This window comes from Ovis aries, chromosome 16, assembly GCF_016772045.2.
Source record: "Ovis aries strain OAR_USU_Benz2616 breed Rambouillet chromosome 16, ARS-UI_Ramb_v3.0, whole genome shotgun sequence".
NCBI lineage: Eukaryota > Metazoa > Chordata > Mammalia > Artiodactyla > Bovidae > Ovis > Ovis aries.
Genome location: NC_056069.1, coordinates 37,100,616 through 37,124,492, shown reverse-complemented (window position 1 = coordinate 37,124,492; position 23,877 = coordinate 37,100,616). Strand labels below are relative to the sequence as shown.

At 39.0% G+C, this 23,877-nt stretch overlaps 1 protein-coding gene across 2 annotated transcripts in view; it reads left to right on the top strand.

Annotated features, from left to right (window-relative positions):
* Positions 1-23,877, top strand: part of WDR70 (WD repeat domain 70) — a 275,928-nt gene that overhangs the window by 5,620 nt on the left and 246,431 nt on the right. The window contains exons 2-4 of one of the 2 annotated variants that reach the window (XM_027980102.3): positions 5,795-5,862; positions 6,460-6,580; positions 10,364-10,559. In XM_027980102.3, the coding sequence (XP_027835903.1) occupies positions 6,483-6,580; positions 10,364-10,559 (294 nt within the window). In that variant the 5' untranslated portion in view covers positions 5,795-5,862; positions 6,460-6,482. The remainder of the gene's footprint in view (positions 1-5,794; positions 5,863-6,459; positions 6,581-10,363; positions 10,560-23,877) is intronic. The other variant, XM_004017038.5, reaches the window with a different exon arrangement.

The window sequence follows — 23,877 nt, the reverse complement described above, 5'->3', positions numbered from 1 at the left end:
TGTTATTTCCATTTACTTCTCCTCTCAGATTGCTTTGACAAAAATACTGGATATATTACTTCACCCATAAATATTTTTGTATGTCTTTAAGTGATAAGGATTTTGAAAAATCTTAACTGAAATACTATTACTACACCTAAAAATATTAAATAATTTAGTATCATCAAACAACATGTAGAGACATGCTCTCTGTAGCATATGTACAAATGTATTACACACTTCATCTTTGAATGTTTCAGTGAACGTTTATACTATTGCAGTTTAGCTTTCCAGCGTGTGATACCAAATGCTTTGAATAGTGATTGTCTTATTCCCCTACCTAAGTTTTATAGTCCCCATTACCATGCCTCGTAAGGTAGGTTCTCAGTATTTATTTATGCAGATTGAATTGAATTTAAAACTGCAATATTGTCTTTAAAAAAATAAATCCTGCATCTTTGGAGAATGTGTGTGTGTTTCTTTTGGCCATGCTGAGTGGCATGCAGGGTGTTCGTTTCCTGACCAGGAATTGAATCCTTCATCACTGCATTGGGAGCTCAGAGTCTTAACCACCGGATCACCAGGGAAGCCCCTGGAGAATTTTTTTAAATGGCATGATGAATTGTAAAGAGTTTGGAATTCGGAGTTGGAGGACCCAGCTTTAAGGGTTAGACCCACATTCTACTAGATGAATAACATCAGATGGATCTTCAAATTTCAGATCCTTAATTTCCCCATCTGTTCGTTGACAATGATAAGGTCTCCCTTATTTATTTTAAACTCCCTTCAGGTTTATTGAAGGGATTAAGATGTTGGGCATAGTACTTTTTAAACAGTAATGTTATAAATATCACTTTTAATTCCTATCGTTTTTCTTAGTAAAATATGAATTCATGTAGCACTTAGGTAGAATTCCAATAAAGAGTTATTAGAGTTCTAGAATTTTGAAAAGCTATCTCAGGGCCTTGTTTTCCTATTGTTATTTGTGTATGAATTAAATAGGTTGAACTTTGTTGACTTCATGTTGCATTCTTGGACTTAGACTCCTGTTTCTACCCTTGCATCTAAATATAAGAAGCCAAAGTTTGCCTTTTCTTAAAAGTTAAAAAATACTGATATGGGCCTTAATGATAGGTATTGGAGTCTTCTTGAACTTTGACATCAGACTTGAGGAAAATAAGAACTTTTGGTCCCTTTTAATGGCAGATTTAACTGTGTATGCAGATGTGAAGTTTTGGTTCTTAAGTGCTCTAAAAGAAAGGATGAATTATACTATAAAGCCTGAGTAAAATATGTGTTACCAAAAATGTTAGAAAATAGTATTACAAATTGTTTTTGAAGTATTTTTTATGTTTATGAAAGCTGTTAGGTTTTGGACATGTGAAAGACATAGACTCTTTCAGAACTAATATACTATGAGGAGATAGATGGGGAAGAATATGTCTTTTATTCAAATGCTTATTTTGAGTGTGGCCGTGGTTTCAATGGATTACGAACCTTCTGTTACCTGACTGGAAAAAAATTCCTTGAGAACATATTGAGGTAGGATTTTAAGATGATTTCAATGGATGGTTTAGTTATCTTGGAAAGAGTAATTGTCCCAGAGGTTTTAGAAATTAGGAAAGCTTAAAAATTTTTTTTGTTTTAGCTTGAAATTGTCTTCCTACCTAGCTAAATCCTACCTATCCTTTAAGGCCTCACCTCATATTTTACCTTTTCTAGGCATTCAAAACTCTTCTGGGTGTAATTGTTCCCTACATTTTTAAAATAATACTGTATTATAAATTTATTTTAGTGTTGTTCATGTCTTGATAATCTTGTTTTTCATATTTATACTTATAGTAGCTTAACGCAGAACTTGATATATAGTAGTTACATCTCTAAATAGTTAATAATGAATTGTAACTAATGTCAGATAATCCTGATCTTATTTTTTTATTTGTAGTCATTTTTGCACTAAACATTTAAAATTAAATATGATTTTTCATGAAATTGGTAGCCTACTGAATCATTTCAGAATGGCAGAAACATTTAGCAAGTGGCTTCCCTAGTGGCCCAGATGGTGAGGAATCTGCTTGCAGTGGGGGAGACCCAGGTTCCATCCCTGGATTGGGAAGTGGCAACCCATTCCAGTATTCTTGCCTGGAGAATCCCCTTGGACAGAGGAGCCTGGTAGGCTACAGTTCATGGGGTCACAAAGAGTTGGGCACAACTGAGCAACTAGAAAAAAAGAATATGATTAAAACATCACTCTAGCTTGTTTCTATTAGTTTTATTTCCTTTGCATGTTATTTTAACACTCATTTCTTCGTATAATGCTTAAGATATAATGAAAGTGATACTTTTCAGCTGCTAAATTACATTCATGTGAATCTGCAATTTGTGCGAATCAGCACAGTTGGGACATGATAGTTTTGGATAGTTTGCTGTCATCCTGGATGAACTGCATACAGCTGGGGTGCTTTTGTAGCATGGCTGTCCAAAACTATTAGCTACCTGAGAGTAGAGAGATATCAATAAATTGAGATACTTAAAAGAATAAAATGAGGTGTTGGGGAGTAAGTTAATTCAGTCTTGCTAATAGAATATTCAGAGCATCTTACAGTATTTACAGAATACTTGGATTCCTGCATGTTTTACAGTGTACAGTGTGCTTGGTCCTACTCTTGGTAAAATACACAAAAATGATCCCCTTGGTCGGGGAGCTGCAGTTTGTTGAATTAGTCTCATTTTGGTTTGTCCTTTGTAGACAGTGAGGTAAAAAAAAATATTTTTTTTCCTCACAAATGTCTTTCCCTTTTTTTTTTTTCTTCTCGTTTTAATGAAGCAGCTGGTGATGACAGGAACCTCTCTGGGTAGAAAATCCTTACTATTGTAAAAAAAAAAAAAAGTTAAATTTTAAATTAAAAAATTAGAGACTTCCTTTGTGGTCCAGTGGTTAAGACTCAGTGCTCCCAATGCAGGGGGTACAGGTTCCATCCCTAGCCAGGGAACTAAGATCATGCATGCTGCCCAATATGGCTAAAAAATAAATAAAATTAGAACATCTAAATTAAAAAGATAATTCACCTGGATGGGGCAAGTAGTTTGGGGCATTCATCCACTGGGGAGGAACTCTAGTTAGATAGGTAGGTGGGTCATAGTTTCCAAATAGTCTGGTGACAGGTAAGCAAATAAAAGGCTGTACTTTATGGCCCTTTGGGGAGAGAGGCAGGGTCACTGCTTTATAAAGTGGGTGGTACTCACTGGATAATTTTACAGGCTTCAGAAGGTCTGATCACGTCAAGGAAAGATACATTGTGGAGCCTCAATTGACTACTTTGCTCTAACTGGAGCTGTTACTTCTTTGCTTTGGATTCCTCAACTATTAAGTGAAGATAGTAGTATTTACTTCAGCTGTATTGGATATAGTTGAAATTTGCTAAGATGGTAGAACTTAATTGTTCTTACCAAAAAAAAAAAAACAAACAAACACGGGATAAATATGTGGGGTGATGGTTGTGTTCATTGACTCTATGGGAAATATTCTTTGTCAGTATCTGTACCAAATCATCACATTGTACACTTTACCTATCTTACAGTTTTGTCAGTTATACCCCATATGGTTTTTCCAGTGGTCATGTATGGATGTGAGAGTTGGACTGTGAAGAAAGCTGAGCGCCGAAGAATTGATGCTTTTGAACTGTGGTGCTGGAGAAGACTCTTGAGAGTCCCTTGGACTGCAAGGAGATCCAACCAGTCGGTCCTAAATAGGATCAGTCCTGGGTGTTCTTTGGAAGGAATGATGCTAAAGCTGAAACTCCAGTACTTTGGCCACCTCATGCGAAGATTTGACTCATTGGAAAAGACTGTGATGCTGGGAGGGATTGGGGGCAGGAGGAGAAAGGGGCGACAGAGGATGAGATGGCTGGATGACATCACTGATTCGATGGACGTGAGTTCTGGTGAACTCCAGGAGTTGGTGATGGACAGGGAGGCCTGAGTGCTGTGATTCATGGGGTCGCATAGAGTTGGACAGGTCTGAGCGACTGAACTGAAGTGAACTGGAAGCTGAAGTAAAGTTTCTGCTTCAAGGATTGTTATAAAGATTGTTGTTGTTGTTGTTGAATCGCTTAGTCGTGTCCAACTCTTTGCAACCCCATGGACTGCAGCACACCAGGCTTCCCAGTCCATCACCAGCTCCCCGAGCTTGCTCAAACTCATGTCCGTCGAGTCGGTGATGGAGTCGTGAGGCCATCTAACCATCTTGTCCTCTCTCGTCCCCTTCTCCTCCTGCCTCAGTCTTTGCCAGCCTCAGGGTCTTTACCAGTGAGTCAGCTCTTCGCATCAGATGGCCAAAGTATTGGAGCTTCAACTTCAGCATCAGTCCTTCCAATGAATATTCAGGGTTGATTTCCTTTAGGATTAACTGATTTGGTCTCCTTGCAGTACAATGGATTCTCAAGAGTCTTCTCCAACACCACAGTTCAAAAGTATGAATTCTTTGATGCTCAGCCTTCTTGATAGTCCAACTCTCACATCAATGCATGGCTTCTGGAAAAACCATAGCTTTAACTATTCAGACCTTTGTTGGCAAAGTGATGTCTCTGCTTTTAAATACGATGTGTATGTTTGTCATAGCTTTCCTTCAAGGAGCAAGCATCTTTAATTTCATAACTGCAGTCACCGCCTGCAGTGATTTTGGAGCCAAGAAAATAAAGTCTGTCACTGTTTTCATTCCAAAGAAGTCATAGGAGACCTAATAAAAAATGGCTTAAATAAGAAAAGTTTAGTATCACACCATGACAAGATCTCTGGAATGGGAGGGACTCTTCCATCTTCTGAATCCTGATACAAAAAACTTAAAGATTTTTCCCCTTTTTTCTGCTTTGTCAGCTTTAGAGTGTTGTCTTATCCTAAGCTCACCGTCCTCATGACTCAAAATTTTGTTAACATACAGATGACTGCATCCACAGGCTGAAAGACTTTTGTGTAACTCTTTAGGAGTAAAAAAACCTTTCTCAAATGTACCTCCAGCTGACTTCCTCTCATGTGTTATTAGCCAGCATTAGTGTGGTACATCAGTTGCAAAAACAGCCCTTGCAGGTTCACTATGGTTCACTTGAAATCAAACTTTACTCCTTCTAGACAGGAAGGGGCCCAGCATCAGGAGAACTGTGGTTTCCTTTGCAAGGAAAAAGGGAGAAGTGGCTGCTAATAGGTGACTAATGATGTGTGCCTTAGGGTCCATTCCTGATTAGTGTCAGAACTGCCCCTAAGACCTGAGCCTGCAGTCCAAGTGTGGCCTCCCCTGCCTCACTCCCCAGCCTCTCTCAGCTCCCCCGCCCTCCCTCACCCTGGAGGGTACAGAGGGAATTACTAGGGAGGCAGGATGAAGGTAGGAGCCCAGCAGGCTCACTCTTAAATTTGGGCATTATCCTTCTCTTACTGTTTTCAACCTCCCCAGCATCAGAGTGCGGAACTGTTAACTCCTGACCCACCTCAGCCCAATGGAGAGCACAAAAGAAATTAATGTGACTGTGCCTTACAACTTCCTGGAGAGTTTTTTAATCTTCCATGTTTGAAATGAATGACTAGTTGTTAACGCTTGCTGCCTGTTTCCTAGTTACTCACCCTCTATATCCTAGCAACAAAAGACCCTGAATAGTGCAGCATTCCAGTAAGTGCCCTTTGATATTGCTTAACTTTGGGTGTATTATTCTTCACTATTAAATTTCAAAAAGAGTGTTAAAGATTATCTCAGGTCATTGAGGATGGTAGCAATCGAGAACAAGCCTTATTCATATAATTAATTTCCTTCCTATGTTCCCTCCAGTTGCTGAATGAAATTATTAGAGGAGGAAGATTAGATTTCCTTGGATAAATTTGTTTTGTCTTTCCAAGGTAAAAACTCTGGAAACTTGATGTAATTCAGTTTTTCTCATAATTTTGGTATCAAGTCTCTGGCCAAAAATTCAGTTTGGGAAAATCGGAAAGGAAGAGAGTGCTGAATTTATAGTTTAAAATATTAAAATGTGAGGTTACCTAAAATCTTATGTTTGAACACTTTCTTGTCACTTGCCACGTCTTTTTGCATACTGCAGTCATGGTTCATATACTCTTCATATTCTAATTTTGCTTACCTGTCTGTTAATATTTTCCCAGATTTGTATATTTTCTATATATATTTTTCGGCTGCTCCATGTGGCTTGCAGGATCTTAGTTCCCTAACCTTGGGCCAACACAGTGAAAACACCAAGTCCTAACCACTGGACAACAGGGAATTCCCTTCTATCATTATTCTTATTGGCTGTATTTTTTACTGTGTTGATATACAGTAAAATTCAGTTGTTTTCTCATTGTTGGGCATTTAGAGTGATAGTTTTTTGCTATTACGGTAACACTTCTGTGTTATATCTTTGTAATTTTGTTAGTTTTCAACATTTTAAATAATAAATTTTGAAGTCTAACTGTTGAAAAAAATTTTTATGACCTTTTCAGAAGCAAGAGAAAGAGAGGAAGAAATGAACAGAGAGAAAGAATTAAGAAGGCAAAATGAAGATCTTGAACCGACATCTTCAGGCTCGAATGTGGCCAGAGCTTGCTCTAAATCATCTTCCAGGTGTTTGTCTTTACTGTCATTTTCTAGGTGTTAGTAACACAATTTAGGCAAAGTTCCTCATACTGTAAAGCTTGCATAATTTCTCCCATTTCAGGCAGTTGTAGATCTCTAGGACCACAACAAAGTCCTTTGTCACATTGTGAATCAGTCAAATTTTTCTAAAGTATTCCAGATGTAGCATTAAAACTCTGCCTTTGACTGCAGAGTATAACTGTGTAAAGTTGGAAAGATATTGACAAGTTGGTTATTTTTTTCATGTTTATTGTGTCATTTACGTCTTTTGTCCCTTTCCCCAAACTCTGTATTCATGATAACTTTTTTTGGTAGGATCCTTTATAACTGAGAAAGAATTTAAACAGTGGCACATTGTGAAGTTTATTGAGTGATAGGAGAAAGCAGCCATTAATATTAAAATTACTTTAAAGTGAAACTTAATACTATATAACATAATTACTAAGAACTTCAAGCAGTATAAATAGGTATACGGACTCCAAATCTGGGTGGAATCGTACAAGAATTCTGTTGTTGAGGTATGTTTTAAATTGTCAAATTGGCTATGTAAACTGTTTTTTGAAAATTCACTTTTTGGTCGCTCTGGGTCTTTGTTGCTGTGTGCTGGCTTTCTCTAGTCGCAATGAGCAGGGGCTCACTGGTTGCGGTGTGTGCACTTCTCATTACAGTGGCTTATCTTGTTGCAGGGCACAGGCTCTAGGTGTAGGGGCTCAGTAGCTGTGGCCCACAGGCTCAGTTGCCCCAAAGCATGTGGGATCTCCCCGGACCAGGGATCAGATCTGTCCCCTGCATTGGCGGGCAGATTCTTAACCTCTGAACTCTCAGGGAAGCCCAGTGTCTTAACGTTTCTCTTTATCCTGTACTTTTCCCCAGCTCTCTCTGTGTCCAGCACAATATCTTGCTTATGGTAGATGTTCCATATATTTCTTTAGTTCACTAATTAAGGGGAGAAAAGAAAGGAAGATGCTGCTGTACTAGTTTGTCATGGCTTTCATCACAAACTAGCGCAGACTAGATGGCTGAAACAACAGAAATTTATTTTCCCACAGTTAGAGAGTCTAGAAGTCCAGGACCAACATGAAGGCAGGGTTCACTGGCCTCTCTTCTTGGCTTGTAGATGGCCATCTTCTCCCTATTTCTTCACGTTGTCTTCCACCTAAGTTCTGTTCAAGTTTTCTCTTTTTATAAGGACACCAGTTATAATAGGGCCCATCCCTACAGACATCATTTAGCTTAATCACTTCTCTGAAGCCCTGTCTTTAAATACAGTCATACTCTGAGGTACTGCTAGTTAGGACTTCAATATATGAGTATTTTGGGGACACAATTCAGCCTGTAATAAAAGTTGTCTGTAGTACAGGTGCCAGAAAATGCCCCACAACCTAGGCAAAAGCTGAGCATATTCAGCCTGTATTTCCAAGAGGAGCATGGGGGCACAGAGCTCAATGGAGAAAAACAGTGAGGCAGAGAGAGATGGGTAGAGAGAGAGAGAGAATGAAAGCCAGTGAAGAACAACCTGTCATCTCATAAGAAAACTGCCTAGAAATCTCTTTTGCCGTACTTTCTGATTAGTGGGTAAGTTTGGTGAGACAACTGGGGACTTGGGAAACAAAATAGTAAGGTAAATCTTTTTACAGCTGTAACCAAGGAGTCAGTACTGTGTTATATGGAAATCCTTGGTGACTCAGTGGTAAAAAAACCCTCACGCAATGCAGGAGACTGGGGTTTGGTCCCTGGGTCGGGAAGATCCCCTGGAGAAGGGAAATGGCAACACACCCCAGTATTATTGCCTGGGTAATCCCATGGACAGAGGAGCCTGGTGGGCTACAGTCCATGGGGTCACAAGAGTCAGATACGACTTAGTGAATAAACCACTGCTACATAGCATGTGGGATCTTAGTTCCCTGACCATCGATTGAATCTGTGCCCTTTCTGCAGTGGAAGCTTAGAGTCTTAACCACCAGACTGGCAGGGAAGTCCCTTTTCAGTTGTTACTGATATCAAGCATCATTTAGCTGATAGAGCCACAGCAGGGAACACAACAGACTTTAAATTTCTGCCTTCGTGGAACTTATATAGTGAAGATACTTCATTAGATGGCAAGGACACTTTGACTCCTATAAAATTATTTGGTAGATTAATTGTTAAAATTGCAATTCTCAATCTTCTGGGAAGGGGTAGTCAATAGAGGGATGGTGGATGGTGGTTGCTACAGAATGTATAGAGGTGTTTGATAAAGACTTTAATGAGAGTATATAATAGTCCCCTGTTGGATTTCCTGTGGCTCAGACTGAAGAATCTGACTGCAGTGCAGAAGACTCAGGTTCGATCCCTGGGTCAGGAATATCCTCTGGAGAAGGGAATGGCAACCCACTCTAGTATTCTTGCCTGGACAATCCCATGGACAGAGAAGCCTGGTGGGCTACAGTCCATGGGGTTGCAAAGAATCTGACATGACTGAGTGACTGACACTTTCACCTCACTTATGATAGTCCTCTGATGTGTTGTTGGAGAAGGAAATGGCAACCCACTCCACTATTCTTGCCTGGAGAATCCCAGGGCCGTAGGAGCCTGGTGGGCTGCCATCTATGGGGTTGCACATAGTCGGACACGACTGACTTGACTTAGCAGCAGCAGCAGCTCATGTGTTGGGTAGAAAAATAGTGGAGATTCAATAGGATACTGCCTAGAATAAGGTATCTTTTACAGTCCAAGGAAGCTACATTTAACAATTTTAGCAACTCAGCATACTTGAATTAAAGAGAGAAATAATTTGTATTTCAGACAATGTATTGAAATCTTTTGCAGTAATATTCATTTCTTACTTTATTTGCTCCTGTGACAAACAGTGATTGTATTCACACACAGTACATAGAGGCGTTGGTTCTCTCCATGGTTTTCTTTCTTACGGTGTAGTATTCTGTAGTTTTTCTTCCACAGTTGTTCTGCTGGTTCATGAGGGTTATCTGATGGGCCTCTAACATATAATTGCTCTGAGGTTTTGTCTTTGACTTTTAACTGTATTTAGATAGGATAGATAAGAGAAGTTTTTTACTTTCTTAAGATTAAATGGTATTTGAAGGCAGTTCTTCAGGAACACATGGTAGTCCTGAATGTGCATCTCCTAGCATTAGAGCTTTGAAACGCCTGAAGCAGAAAGGGAAGGAGCTGAAAGGAGAAATAGGCACGTCTGCATTTAGTGTGAGATGTCAGCGTTCGTGTCTGTGACTGATGGACAGTGAGCTATGAGTCAGCAAGGAGAGAAAGGACCTTAAGGATTCCCTCAGCCAACACCTTTGATTGAAGTCTACAGAACACTCAGCCCAACAATGGGAATTCTTATTTTTTTCAAGTTTACATAAAATATGCAAGACTGACCATATCGTGGACCATAGTACACAACTCACAAAATTTCAAAGAAAAAACTCATACAAAATGTGTCCTTAAACAATAATAGATGAAAGAATATTACTCTACCTGAAAAACATGAATATGTTTAAAAAATATAATAAAAAATTTTTGCTTATTTTTTAATCATACAATTAACAATTAAAATATGTTTCTTGACATTACTTAAGAAAGAAATATACGTATAATTCAAAAGATAAATATTTGAGCCACACAATTAATGTTTGGATTACAAATTTAAAAACATTGTAAAAAACTCAGTTGTTAAAAGGAGAAATAGGGCTTCCTGAGAAATCAATACTGTCTCCAGAGTATGTTCTTTTTTGCAGCAAAGGCGATGAGTTTCTGTTTCTGTATTTTCAGGGATACAAGTAGCAGTGAGAGTGACGAGAGTTCTGACTCTTCTGATGATGAGTTAATTGGCCCCCCTTTACCCCTTAAAATGGTGGAAGAACCGGTTAATCCTATGGAGGAAGGTGTTCTTGGTCCTTTACCTCCACCTCTTGCAGAAGATGTGGAAGAGGAAGATGATGATGATGGTGATTCAGAAGAGGAGGAAGTAAGTATTTCAGTGGTAATTTAAGAAATCGCTTGTATGTGGAATCTTAAAAAGTGGTACAAATGAACTTACTTGAAAAACAGAAAGAGTCACAGATGTAGAAAACAAACTTAGGGTTACCAAGGGGGAAGGGCTGGGAAGGGATAAATTGGGAGATGGGGATTGACATATGCAAACTACTATATATAAAATTGATAACTAATAAGAACCTACTGTATAGCACAGGGAACTCTGCTTAGTACTCTGGAGTGATTTATATACTCATCGTCCCTCATATCTCAGTCAGTAAAGAATCTTCCTGCAATGCAGGAGACCTGGGTTTGATTTCTGAGTTGGTAAGATTCTCCTGGAGACAGGAAAAAAATCTTCAACAGAAACCAAGTTTTCTGGCATGTTGGTTGTGGACTTCTAGCCTTCAGAACTGTGAGAAAATAACTTTCTGATCTTTAAGCCACCCAGTCTATGGTGTTCTGTTATGGTGGCCTCAGCTGACTAATGCAGGTTTGTGTTGCTGAGAATGGGCTGAGGAAGAGAGAACGGAGAAGGCAGAATGGTGTTTTGAGGGGAAATGATGTTGCCATAGTGAGGACCTAATTGTGTGCAAGTACATGATACCCGGGCTTCCCTGGTGGCGCAGTTGGTAAAGAATTTGCCTGCCATTTCAGGAGACTTAAGAGACACGGGTTCAACCCCTGGGTCAGGAAGATTCCCTGGAGTAGGCACTGGCAACCTACTCCAGTGTTCTTGCCTAGAAAATTCCATGGACAGTGGAGCCTGGCAGGCTACGGTCCATGGGGTCGCAAAGAGTTGGACACGATTGAGCATGCATATGCAGTTGATATTGTGGTGAAACTGTCATGTGATTTATGTGTAGCTGAGTTTTCTTACTAGAGGGAAATGGAAAGATGAGGCTAATGAGATGAGGCTAATCAGATCTAGAGAAGTACAGCAGTCCCCCCTTATTCAGGAGGGATATGTTTCAAGACCCCAGTGGATGCCTGAAACTGCGGATGGTACCGAACCTTATATATGCTGTGTTTTTCCTGTATGTGCATACCTATGATAAGATTTAATTTATAAATTAGGTACATTGAGAGACTAACAACAGTAACTTAGAACATTCATATCAATATATTGTAATAAAGTTACTGGCATACTTTGGAGATAAATACTGGTTGGGTTCCAGACCACCATAATGAAGCAAATGTTGAAATACAGCAGGTTACAAGAACTCTTTGGTTTTCCAGTGCATATAAAAGTTATGTTTACACTATAGTCTGTTAACTGTGCAGTGCAGCATTGTATTTAAAACAAGGTACATATGTTAATTTAAAAATACATGATTGCTAAAAATCCTTAACTACTGTCTGAGCCTTCAGTGAATTGTAATCTCTTTACTTGTGGAGGGTTTGAAATATTGTGAAATTTACCAAAACATGACACAGAGACATGAATTGAGAGAAAGTATTGGAAAAATTGTGCCAACAGACTTGTTCCAAGCAGAGCTGACATAAAATCTTCAATTTTTAAAGACTCAGTAAAGGATATTAATACAAGGTATGCCTGTATGTGAATGTGGTCTTTCCTTCTCTCTCAAAATATGTTGTTGTGCAGATACAATGTTTTTTCCATCTTAGCTAAGCATTTATCATGCACTGTGACTATAACTTGCAATCTGAGGTGTGGCAGCAAAACTAGCATGAGTTTCTTTTGGTTTCTTCACAGTTTCGCAGATAGATTGGTACTTACTATAGATCCTAGCAACCTCCGCATACCGTTTTTTTTCCTTTCCTTATCAAGTTGAGTACTTTTTAACTTTTCACCCGTTGTAGGAAGCAGGACCCCCTCTAGGGCCTCAGGAGTGGGTTCTTGTCTAACACTCAGAAAAGAATTGTCTGAGGAAGACATGTGCTGACAAAGCAAGAGAATTTATTGGAAAGGGCGCCCAGGCGGAGAGCAGCAGGGTAAGGGAACCCAGGAGAACTGCTCTGCCTGGTGTCTCCCAGTCTCGGGTTTCATGGTGATGGGATTAGTTTCCAGGTTGTCTTTGGCTAATCAGTCTGCCTCGTCCTTCCTGGTGGCATACTCATTGCTCAGCCAAGACGGATGCCAGCAGGAAGGATTCTGGGACATGGTCAGAAACATGGCTTCTCCCTTTGACCTTTCCCAAACTCTTCTGGTTGGTGGTGGCTTGCTTATTCTGTGTTCCTTACTAGGACCTCCTGTCATAAAATAACTCACACGAACGGTTACTGTGGTGCCTGGCCAGGGTGGGCAGTTTCAGTCAGTGTGCTTCTCCTAACAACACTCCCCTGAGAGACTTCATACTGAAGATAACTTCTTGGGAATTGGGGCAGAGGTCTCGTTCTTTTGTAACTTCTTTCTGCTGTGCAGGGGCATAGTCCTGCCTAGCAGAGCAGAAGTCTCACTCTGCTTGATCTAAGCTGAGGTGTTACATATCTGAAACCAGCTTCCACCCTTGTAGTAACATCAGTTTGGTTTGGAACTCTTGGAGCCTGCTGGAGATAAACTGTAAGGAGTTGGAGTATACAAGGGCCAAATAGGAGGCCTTTAATAAGATAGTGATCACTGGACCCAGAAATGGCAGGAGCCAAGAAGGGAAAGAAGGAGAACTCATACACTTGTTGAACTCAAATCCTGGGGCTTTGTTGCTTGTTCCAAGCAAGCACTTTATAGCTTCTCTTTGGCATATGTGAATTGCCAGCATCCCTCTTGCACTTTGGGGCCATTATTAAGTAAAATGAGAATTATTTGAACACAAACAGTGATATCTTTACAGACTAAAGTGACTGGTGGTGGCATATGTCCTACAAAGGAATGGTGTACTTGCTGGGCAGGAAGGAACAGGATAACTTGAGATTCTGTCTTGTTGCCCAAGAAGGCATACAGTTTAAAACTCACAAATTGTTTGTTTCTGGAACTTTCCATTTAATAGTATTTTCATACCAAGGGGAACTGAAATTGAGGGAAACAAAAACCAAGGGTAAAAGGGAATGCCTGTACTGCTGAAGGATGTGGAATTGGAACGAGCCTTGTAGAGGGTAACGTTTTGATGGGTGAGGTGGGAGGACCCCACCTCCAATCTAGGAAGAGTGAATGGTTGAAACAAGGGCACAGTGCACAAGATTAGATTTGGGAAGATGGGAAAGTCAACTTGTCTAGAATATAGTGTTAGTGAAGACAGAACCCTTGACTTGGAACTGATACGTGAGTAAACCCGAAGTGCAGCTAGGCAGAGAAGGGAAAACATGCTTGGGTCTGGATCTCAGAAGCCTGTTTGAAAGCTTTAGCTTCTCATGGCTGTAACTGAAGTGTATCAGGAGACTGAATAACAGCTTTCTATTTTTTTTTATAAGATTATGTATTGGTTCCTTTTGGTAGTAAAACTTTTTATAGTGTGCCTTTCCTCTTGTAAACGTAGTAAAGAGAAAATGGTGATTGGATAACATGTGGGTCACAGCAAGGCTGCTGGTGATTTGTGCCAATAACGGCTTCAGTTTTAAAGTATACACTGTCTGATAATGGTGGCTCAGACAGTAAAGCATCTGCCTGCAATGTGGGAGACCCGGGTTTGATTCCTGGGTTGGGAAGATCCCCTGGAGAAGGAAATGGCAGCCCACTCCAGCACTCTTGCCTGGAAAATCCCAGGGACAGAGGAGCCTGATAGGCTACAGTCCATGGGGTCGCAGAGTCGGACATGACTGAGTGACTTCACTTTCCCTCATAGCTAAGTCAGTAAAGAATCTGCGTGCAATGCAGGATACCCAGGTTTGATCCCTGGGTCAGAAAAATCCTCTAGAGAACGAAATGGCAACCCACTGCAGTATTCTTGCCTGGAGATTTCCATGGACAGAGGAGCCTGGTGGGCTACAGTCCATGGGGTTGCAAGAGTCAGACTTGACTTAGTGACTAAACCACCACCAGTTGATAATGGAGTACTTGTTAGCATTGTGAATGGATTAAGTCTGAAGCTTTAGATTGGAGATAAAATAAAAGTGGGAGGTTCCTTGTTTCCATTTCTCCTATTTTTCTTTCCAATACATATCACAACCAACATTTTAAAGACTAAGGCAGAGATGGTAGGTGAAGCAGATAGCTTGGATATTTGGAAACATTGTGATGTGGCTTGGCAGTGGCCTTCCTAGATTCAGGTAAATTATATTGGTCTTGAATGGAGGCCTTCGGTTTTCAGACTTAATGAGTGGCAACCTCAGTCTCTTTTTTAAGTTCTGAGTGACAACAAAGTTTTATCCTGTATTATATTTGATAAGTGGGTTATTGGCAGCCTTCTAGATCAAGCAATAGTAGAATTAGGAGTCATAGGCAAAGGAAATCTACTGAATACTGTCTCGACTATGAATGTTACTGTGGGATCTAGACAGACAAATTAGCATGATTCATTGTAGGTGGTTTACATAGCAGTGTTGGGCTGAAGTTTTAATGTTGAGTTCAAATGTTTCTGGCCTTTTAAAGAATTTTGTTTTTGTGGTTGGTTGGACTTAGAGTCTGGTAATTCTTTGCTTGTTGATTCAGAAACTGAATTTAGTTCCTTCAGGAAATCAGTTTGAGGTAATAGTAAACAAAATATAGGAGAATGTTTTATAGGCAGAATGCTAGCTATATGTTTTACTATTTGAAATAAATCAGAATTGTCCTGTCTGCTTACTGAGGCTGTTAACCATTCTGTAGGTGCCCTTGACCTCCTCTTCTTTTTTTTTTCATCACCATCACCCTTTTGTATCTTTTGTTTTACTCTTTGTCTATCTACTTGCTCTTGGCTCTTAACTTGCATACATGCAGTTTCCCCTCCAACCTCTTTTCCAGTTTGCTCCTTTGCCGCTTTTACATTCTATTATATTTTTTAGGAAAGTAACCAGATTTACACACTTGAATGGCTAAATATTTCAGCAAGTGTTATTGAAATTAAGGATAAATATTTTTAATAATTCAGTGATTCTTAATCTGAATGTAAGAATCATATTTGGTACAGTTAAAAAAATGTATATTCATAGGTTCTGTAATTCAGAGGTCAGGTCAGTAGGACTAGGGTGAACCGGCCCCAGCTCCTGCAATCTGTGTTATAACAAAAGTCTTCATAGTACCCCAGTGTTCATCACAGCACTGTTTACGGTAGCTAGGACATGGAAGCAACCTAGATGTCCATCGGCAGATGAATGGATAAGAAAGCTGTGGTACATACACACAATGGAATATTACTCAGGTATTAAAAAAGAATGCATTTGAATCAGTTCTAATGAGGTGGATGAAACTAGAGCCTATTATACAGAGTGAAATAAGTCAGAAAGAAAGACACCAATACAGTATATTAATGCATATATATGGAATTTAGAAAGATGTTAATGATGACCCTACACGTGAGGCAGCAAAAGAGACAGATATAAAAACAGACTTTTGTACTCTGAGGGAGAAAGTGAGGGTGGGATGATTCGAGAGAATAGCATTGAAACATGTATATTACCGTATGTGAAATAGATCGCCAGTCCATGTTCAATGCGTGAGACAGGGCACTCAGGGCCGGTGCACCGGACGATCCTGAGGGATGGGATGGGAAGGGAAGGGGAAGGGGGATTCAGGGTGGGGAATACATGTACACCCATGGCTGATTCATGTGAATGTATGGCAAAAACCACTACAATATTGTAAAGTGATTAGCCTCCAATTAAATAATTTACCAAAAAAAAAAGTCTTTATAGGTTATTCTGATGTACCTCTTCCCAAACCATTTGTGACTTCTCACTGAAATAGTCACAGTTGGGGTCATAGGTTAACTAAATTAGGTTACCTTCATAGGTTATGATCAGTATCATGCCTCATGGATACTTATGGATGTGGGTTATTGCTTACAAAATGATATTTTCTTAAAAGAAGGATATGGAATTGCTGCCCTGCTTCTCTGTGCTAATGAAGCCACTTTGAAGTTTCCATATTAAACTTACTTAAGAACATTCTTTCTTCCAAATAGCTTAGAAATAACATTTATTTTGATTTTTATTTTATGAAAAATGTTTCTTTAATGACACGTGAAGGTTGATGTCTCTAAGCGTTTGTGTTTAATTGCTTCCAAAGATGACTTGGGAGAGATAGTAAACTCCTGTCCTTTTAAATCTTACTCATTTTTACATCCTTTTGTGCCTATCATGAATTAAACTTATTATAACTGTCAAATTTTGTGAAGTGCTGTGACCAGGTAATACTCTAGAAATTGAGGCAGTAGCTCTGATAGTTACTGAGACTATTATTACTAAATATCAGGAGGCTTAATGATGTTTATTTTTTTTAAACTTAGTACTATGACTTCTGAGATTCTAGCCTCAGGAAATTTGGAAAAAGCTTTATGCACAAAGATGTTTATCACAGCACTGCATATTGTAGTGGTTTTCAGAATGTGTTCCGTGGAACACGATTGAAGGGTAGTTTTGGTGGGGTTGGGCCCTTCTCCTATATTCAACAAGGCTAGCTCTTTTTTATGTTAGGCTTGCTCAGAGCTTTCTCTTGGCAGAAAGTTTCCATATCTAAAAAACCTGAAAATAACTGAAATATTGGAATAATTAAAAATAATGTAAATAAATATCTGATAGTGGGGGAAGGACCAGCAAATTGTTATGTAGTCATATGAAAGTATTATGTAGTCATTAGGCATGCTAAGAGTTTTCATTAGCACTAAGGAGAGCTCATAAAACTGTATGGACATTATGATTTAAAAATTTTAAATGTTGCATGTGTATGGTAAAAAGTCCTCCCATTGCTTCCTTCTATGTTATAGGAGTGAGAATAATGTTTATTTCTGCCCTGTATTTTTCTGTTCTTTTCCAGTTTCCAATTTGATCATACACTGTGCCTGTCATTAGGAACAAATGATGGGATTACAAAAAGCAGTCCTTTATTATAAGGCAGTTGTGATCTTAATTAAAAAATTTAGGTCAGGGACTTCCCTGATGGTCAAGTGGCCAAGACTCCAACCTCCCAAAGCAGGTGGCCGGGGTTTGATCCCTGGTATGGGAACTGGATCCTACATGCCACAACTAAGAGTTCATATGTTGCAACTAAGACCTAGTGCAGCTCCCCGCCCCTGTCCCACCACCCCCGTAAGAAGAAAAATCTAGGATGGGTATAGAACAAACCCAAAGAGAACAGTATTGGATGTAAAATGTCTTAAGTCTTTGTGAATAATCTTGGTTTTGTATGTTTTACCTTGTTCCAAAAAAGATTTAGAGATGATATGCTATAAGAAAGCATACTTTAGGAAGAATGAATGATAAAAGGGAAACCAAGATACATAAATAAGATTAATATAAAAAACAGGAAACAAGGTTCTCAATACTTGCTAAGGATAAGCCACAACCTAGTCACCATTGTTGATTCCTTTTTTTCCTTCTTACTCTACATCCAATCTCTTAATTCTTTAACTAGTCTTACTAGCTCTGTCTCCAAAGTATATACCAGATCTCTCCATTTCTGTCTCCGTTACTACCACCTTAGCCTAATCTTACATTACTTCAGTGTGAGTAGCTATGTTAAATCATCTCTCAATTTCTGCTGTTGACTGGACTTCTATGATTGTAGTCCAGTCAATAAAATACAGATACAGGGGGCAATATAAGGTAGTGATTAGAGAAATGGACTTTGAAGCCGTGTGACTTTTGTAATTACTTGACTTCTCTAACCTCTCTGTGTCTTTCTTTCCTCCCTTGTAAAACAGGGCTAATAAAACACCTAACTCAGTGGTCTGGATGGTTGAATAAGTGAACAAATAAATATATATATAAAACCCTTAGAATGGTGGCTGGTATTTATCATTATGATCCTCTCTTTTTTTCTTTTTTTTTTTTTGATCCTCTCTTTTAATATATAACAAAAATGGAATTTAAAATAGTTAACATGATTCCTAAGAAAATATTATAAAATGAAACTAAAAGGAAACTTTAATATTGTATTAAATGATTCATTCATGCTTCACATCACCAGTCAGTGTTATACATAATTAAGGAGCACTAGAGGTATTCCCTTTAAAATTAAGAATAAAAGGTGGTAACTGTCACATTATTATATTATTCCAGACATTTTTGCTAAACAGACTGAAATAATCAAGACTATATATTAGAAAAAGGTGAGAATGTTATTGTATTTGATATGAAGCTACCTAAAACAAAAGGGGACTAATCAAAGCAGAATTGATAGTGTCTAAGTTTAAAGGGTTAAAATTGAAAAACCCGTTTTGCAACAAAAATAGCAGCAACAAAATATAACCATTCAGATGAGAGACTATAAATAACACTATAAAGTTTTTCGGTACAAAAAAGAATTGAATAAGAACCACTGAACAATCAGTAAATACTTTTTTTTCCCCAGAAAGGTTAATTTGTCCTATTTATTTAATTTTTATAATTTACTGTGGCTGTGCTGGATCTTTGATGCTGCTCAGGGTTTTCTCTAGTACGGCAAGTGGAGAGAGGCTATTCTGTAGTTGCAGTGCTCGGGCTTGTCATTGCCGTGGCTTCTCTTGCTGCGGAGCACAGGCTTAGGGCCTTAAAGCTCAGTCGTTGTGGTGCGTGGACCTAGTTGCTATGTGGCATGTGGGATCTTCCTAGACCAGGGATGAAGCTTGTGTCCCCTGCATTGACAGGCAGATTCTTAACCACTAGACCACCAGGGAAGCCCTAGATTTCTTTTTAACTTTACAAAAGAATTCCGAGTAAGAGATCTTAACAAAAAAAGTAAATTTTAAGTGCTTTTGTTACTGAATTCGCAAGCCTGTGTGCCTGACACACAGTGAGGCCCATCAGTACTAAACAATAGAGTTTGGAACAGAGAAAATTTTATTACAGACTTGTACAAGGAGATTGGTGGCTTATGCCCTAAGAACCCCGAAATAACTGAAAGCTTCCAGCAAGTCCCTTTAAAAGCGAAAGGTGATGGATGGGCATGGTTCGTTGTTGCAGACTTCTCGGTGTCAGATGCTTTGTTCTTGAGATCCAGTCATGGTCAGGTCACGATGTTCCTGTAAATCTCTATCAGATGAATTTTATTCTTTGTCCTGACAAGAAAGGGCAAAGTCCCAAGGCACAACGTTCACCTTCCAGGGTCCCACTTCTGGGTAAGAGAAGGCAGATCTAAGTTGGCAGCTCCTTCAGGGCCAGTTCCTATAAGCTGCCCAGCTGTCATTCCTGAGGGAGCTCGGCACCCAGCCCACCTGGCCCTCACTCTTCTCAGGCCACCCAGATGGGGAGACCAGGTTTTACAGACTGTGACCAGGCGGACAGCCACTGCTGTTGCATTGCAGAGACAGGGAGAGGTACACCTGCTGCATCAAGGCCTGGGCCGTGACTAGTGGAGAGCCTTAGTGAGGGCTCTGGAGTCCTCAGGACATAGTCCCCAGTCTGTTCCCTGGGCCATCCAGCTCATCTGCTGGCCCAAGGCGGGGTGAGCTGGAGGGCCTCCAGGAGGAGGCCTGAATCTGCCTCTTACCTCACTCTCCACCTGATGACCACCACACTACTAAGCTTTGACTGCTTCACTTCCCCAATGATAACTCACTGACAGTTACCAGTGGGCAGGGCCCATAGTTGTGCTGCCTAATAAGTGAGCAGGACAGCTAAGGGTCTCTCATTGACAGTTGGTGGTTTATAGGCGGGGCCTACTGAGACACTGACCAATGGCTGAGCAAGACCTGTTGCCTAGTAGCAGGACTCAGAATACTGAGGCCCAGGAGTGGCTGCCTGCCAAGGGCTTTGCTCATCCTGCTCTGTTACACTTTGACTCTAGAAGAATGTATCTTAAAAAAAAAAAAGATTTTTAAAAAATATTATTTATGGCTGCATTGGGTCTTCGTTGCTGTACGCGGGCCTTCTCCAGTTGCAGTGAGCAGGAGCTGTTCTCTAGTTGCAGTGGTTTTCTCTTATTGCCGAATATGGGGTCTAGGCACTGGGGCTCAGTAGTTGCGGCTCACCGGCTCTAGAGCACAGGCTCAGTAGTTGTGGCACGCTGGCCTAGTTGTACTGCGGTGAGTGGGATTTCCCGGGCCCAGGGATCGAACCTTTGTCTCCGGCATTGGCAGGCGGATTCTTTACCACTGAGCCACCAGTGAAGCCCAGAATGCTCTTTTTTAGTGAAACAAGTTATAATTGTAAGCAGAGTAAGCAATTTTCCCTTAATTGAATTGACGATTATCATTTTTTAAAAAAGTTTTACTTCCTCTCTGATCTCTTTTATTTTCACAAGTGACATATATTTCATTACTCATTTAGCACTGGCTCTATTAGTAATTCAGTAGTTCAAGGTTTGTTTTTTTTTTTTTTTTTTTTTTAAAGGAAGGACTTGTCTAATGTCTCATTAGAACAGGCTGATGTAACCCCAAGTTACTTTGGGGTTCTTAGGGCATAAGCCACCAATCTCCTTGTACAAGTCTGTAATAAAATTTTCTGATTTGTAAATGTGTTAGACTTCACCAATTCCTATTTGCCCATTAATTCTCTTTTACAAAAGAGTCAGCTAGTTTTGAGGGGACACTGATCAAAACTTTAATGCTTCCTTTCCATTCCTACCGTTTCTGCTTGTTAAAATTCTCTCTAGCCTTTGGAGACCATTTCAAATATGATTTCCTTCAAGCAGCCTCTCTAGACGCCAGCTCATGTGCTACTATTTCCCAATGCTGTTTTCAGCCTAGCAAACTATTTTTTTTTGTAAAATCAGTACTTTATTCCTATGTTAACTACTGTGCCTCACCTTTGCAATCCTACTTGATGACCTCAGGTGCAGGGATTTGTATATAAACAGTACAGTAGTTTTAAAAAACCTTTGAAACCTCTAGTATAATGCCTTTAATATAGTAGAGAGAGTAAATGTTTGTCAGTTGGAATTGAATGTATTTGGTTTTTATAATTGAAAATGTCATTTTATTACATTTGAGAATATTTTCTATTTTTGACATATCAATCTCTAGTTTTTACGTGGAAAATGTAAGTAGGGATAGAGGGCTGAACAGAAGAAATGTGAGCACAGAAATGCAAATAGACACCTATTCTTGTAAGAGCCATTATATATGCCTTGTCCAAAGCTTAAACTTTTAGTTACATAATAGTCTATTAATTTTAAGAACTGCCCCACAGTTGAATGAGATTAATTAGTTACTTTAATTGTATAGACTAATAGTCTATGCAATTATGGTTTTAAATGAGGCGAAAAAAAGTTGTAATTTTCTCTTCTTAAAGCAGTCCCACAAAACTTAAAATGTGATTGTTTTGATTGAGGTATAATTATATATAGTAATTTTCACAGATCTTAAGGTTTCAGTTTGAACAGTTTTGAGAATTCTATATGTATCAGTTGTAGTTGCTATCCTAAACAAGTATATAGGACATTCCTGTCACCCTAATAGTTCTTTGTGCTCTCTTCTAGGCACAGATTTTTAAAAATTGAGTTATTGATAGCACTAGAATTGAAAGGAAAATTACCAGAGAACATGTTGATGGTTTTACATTAAGCATACTGATTGTGATTAATTTTTTTACTATGCATCTTACTTTAGTTGCTGGTTAGTAAGTACTTTAGTGTTACTGTTGAAATCACTGGATTGGAAGTGTTAATGTTGTACATCATAATTTCTTTTGATGACAAGCTTGCTTTTCGCTTATTTTTCCTTTGATCCATTTTACTTATCTACAGTAGTAATAAAATTGTCCTTTCAAATAGAATGCGAGTGAAAATGGTATCACACCGTTATAGAACTTTGTTAAACTACACCAACTTTTAAATAATTAGAAGTACATAGTGAGTATTTGAAGGCATGATATCTTGCTTTGAACTGAATGGTGAATAAAAATTCAAGGGAGTCAGGAAAGAGGTGAAAAATGATTTTTAAACCATATCTATTACATGTGCACAATTCTGATTTTTATTTTAAAGGTAAAGAAGGTTGTAACATAATCAAATGGAAACTTTGGGATTATTGAGGATTTTCATAATCCCTGCTATCCTGTTTCCCATTACTACAGAAAATTGAAAGTTACATTTTTATGACTGTAACTAAAGGCTAGATGTAACAGTGACTTTTTAGTTGTGAGCACCTGTTTTCCATGAACTTTCTCTGACTCCCTGGTTGGCACGTTCTGTGGTGAAGAGTCCAAGTTGGGGCCACCACTATGCTTCCCTGACTTCTGGTCTGAGGCTTCTCATCCTTTGGCCTTAGTCATTGCCAACCACCTGTATCAGTCAGTCTCTTTCCCTCATGCATAAGGAAAGGTTGAAGAATTGAAAGTGGAAAAAAAACCTCTCTTTTAGTTCTCAGGAATTGATTACTGTGAGAAATGAAATGATTGATGTAAACATTTGACAAACAGATTGACACATACTAAGTAGTCAAAATTGCTGGATTTTATCATTATTTTCATCATCATTACCAGTGTTTGATTAATGACCAGTTTTAATGTGATTGCAGCTGACTGGAAAGAAAGTTTTTAAAAAACAATATGAGAAAACTTAATAATTTTAACTTCAGAGGAAAATTAGTGTTCTTTAAAACAGAAAGCAGTTTAATTCCATCTGCAAGATTCTGTCAGCAGAGGATGCTAGAAGCTCTATTCCAAAACTTGCATGTGTTCATTACTATTTCCAGACTAATGTGGGAAGGGCTTCATTCTTTAAGATGGGCGCTAGAGGGCAATCAAAGCGTTTTGGCTTTTGGCGTGAGTCCCCTTTTTTACAACTCTCCTGTCTAGAGTGGCAGGAAAAAAAAGAATCTTATGAACAGTGCCTTCTGAAACTTGGAACAGGTGAGGTTTAGATTGAGGTCAGTTACTTTTTTTTGAAGAATGATGCAGAATAATTCTTTATTCTTTTGTGTTTTTTGGCAGTAATATATTTAAAGCTTGTTTGTTTTTTATCTTTAAGCCTTTAAAATCAGCAACAGATTCCTATAAGGCTTAATGGCAGGGGTTTTAAGGTTAGCTTGTTTATAATTTAAGCCTGTAAGGTCAAATAAGAAGGATTATTTCTTTGTTCACCAGAGTAATCCAGACTTTAAAAAGCACATTTCAGATCTTGTCACTTTCCTGCTTTCTTAGTTACTTTCCTGTCAGTAAGCTCTGCAGTTTCTTCCTATCACATGGTTAGGAAATCCTAGTTCTTGCCTTGCCTTCTAAGGCCCTGCATGACTTGGCCTCTGCAAGTCTCTCTGGCTTGATCTCCTTCCACTTCTGTCTTACTCACTTTTCTCTACCCACATTGACTTTTCTTTGAATAGCTATGCTTATCCATAACCTTATGTTGTTGTTTAGTCGCT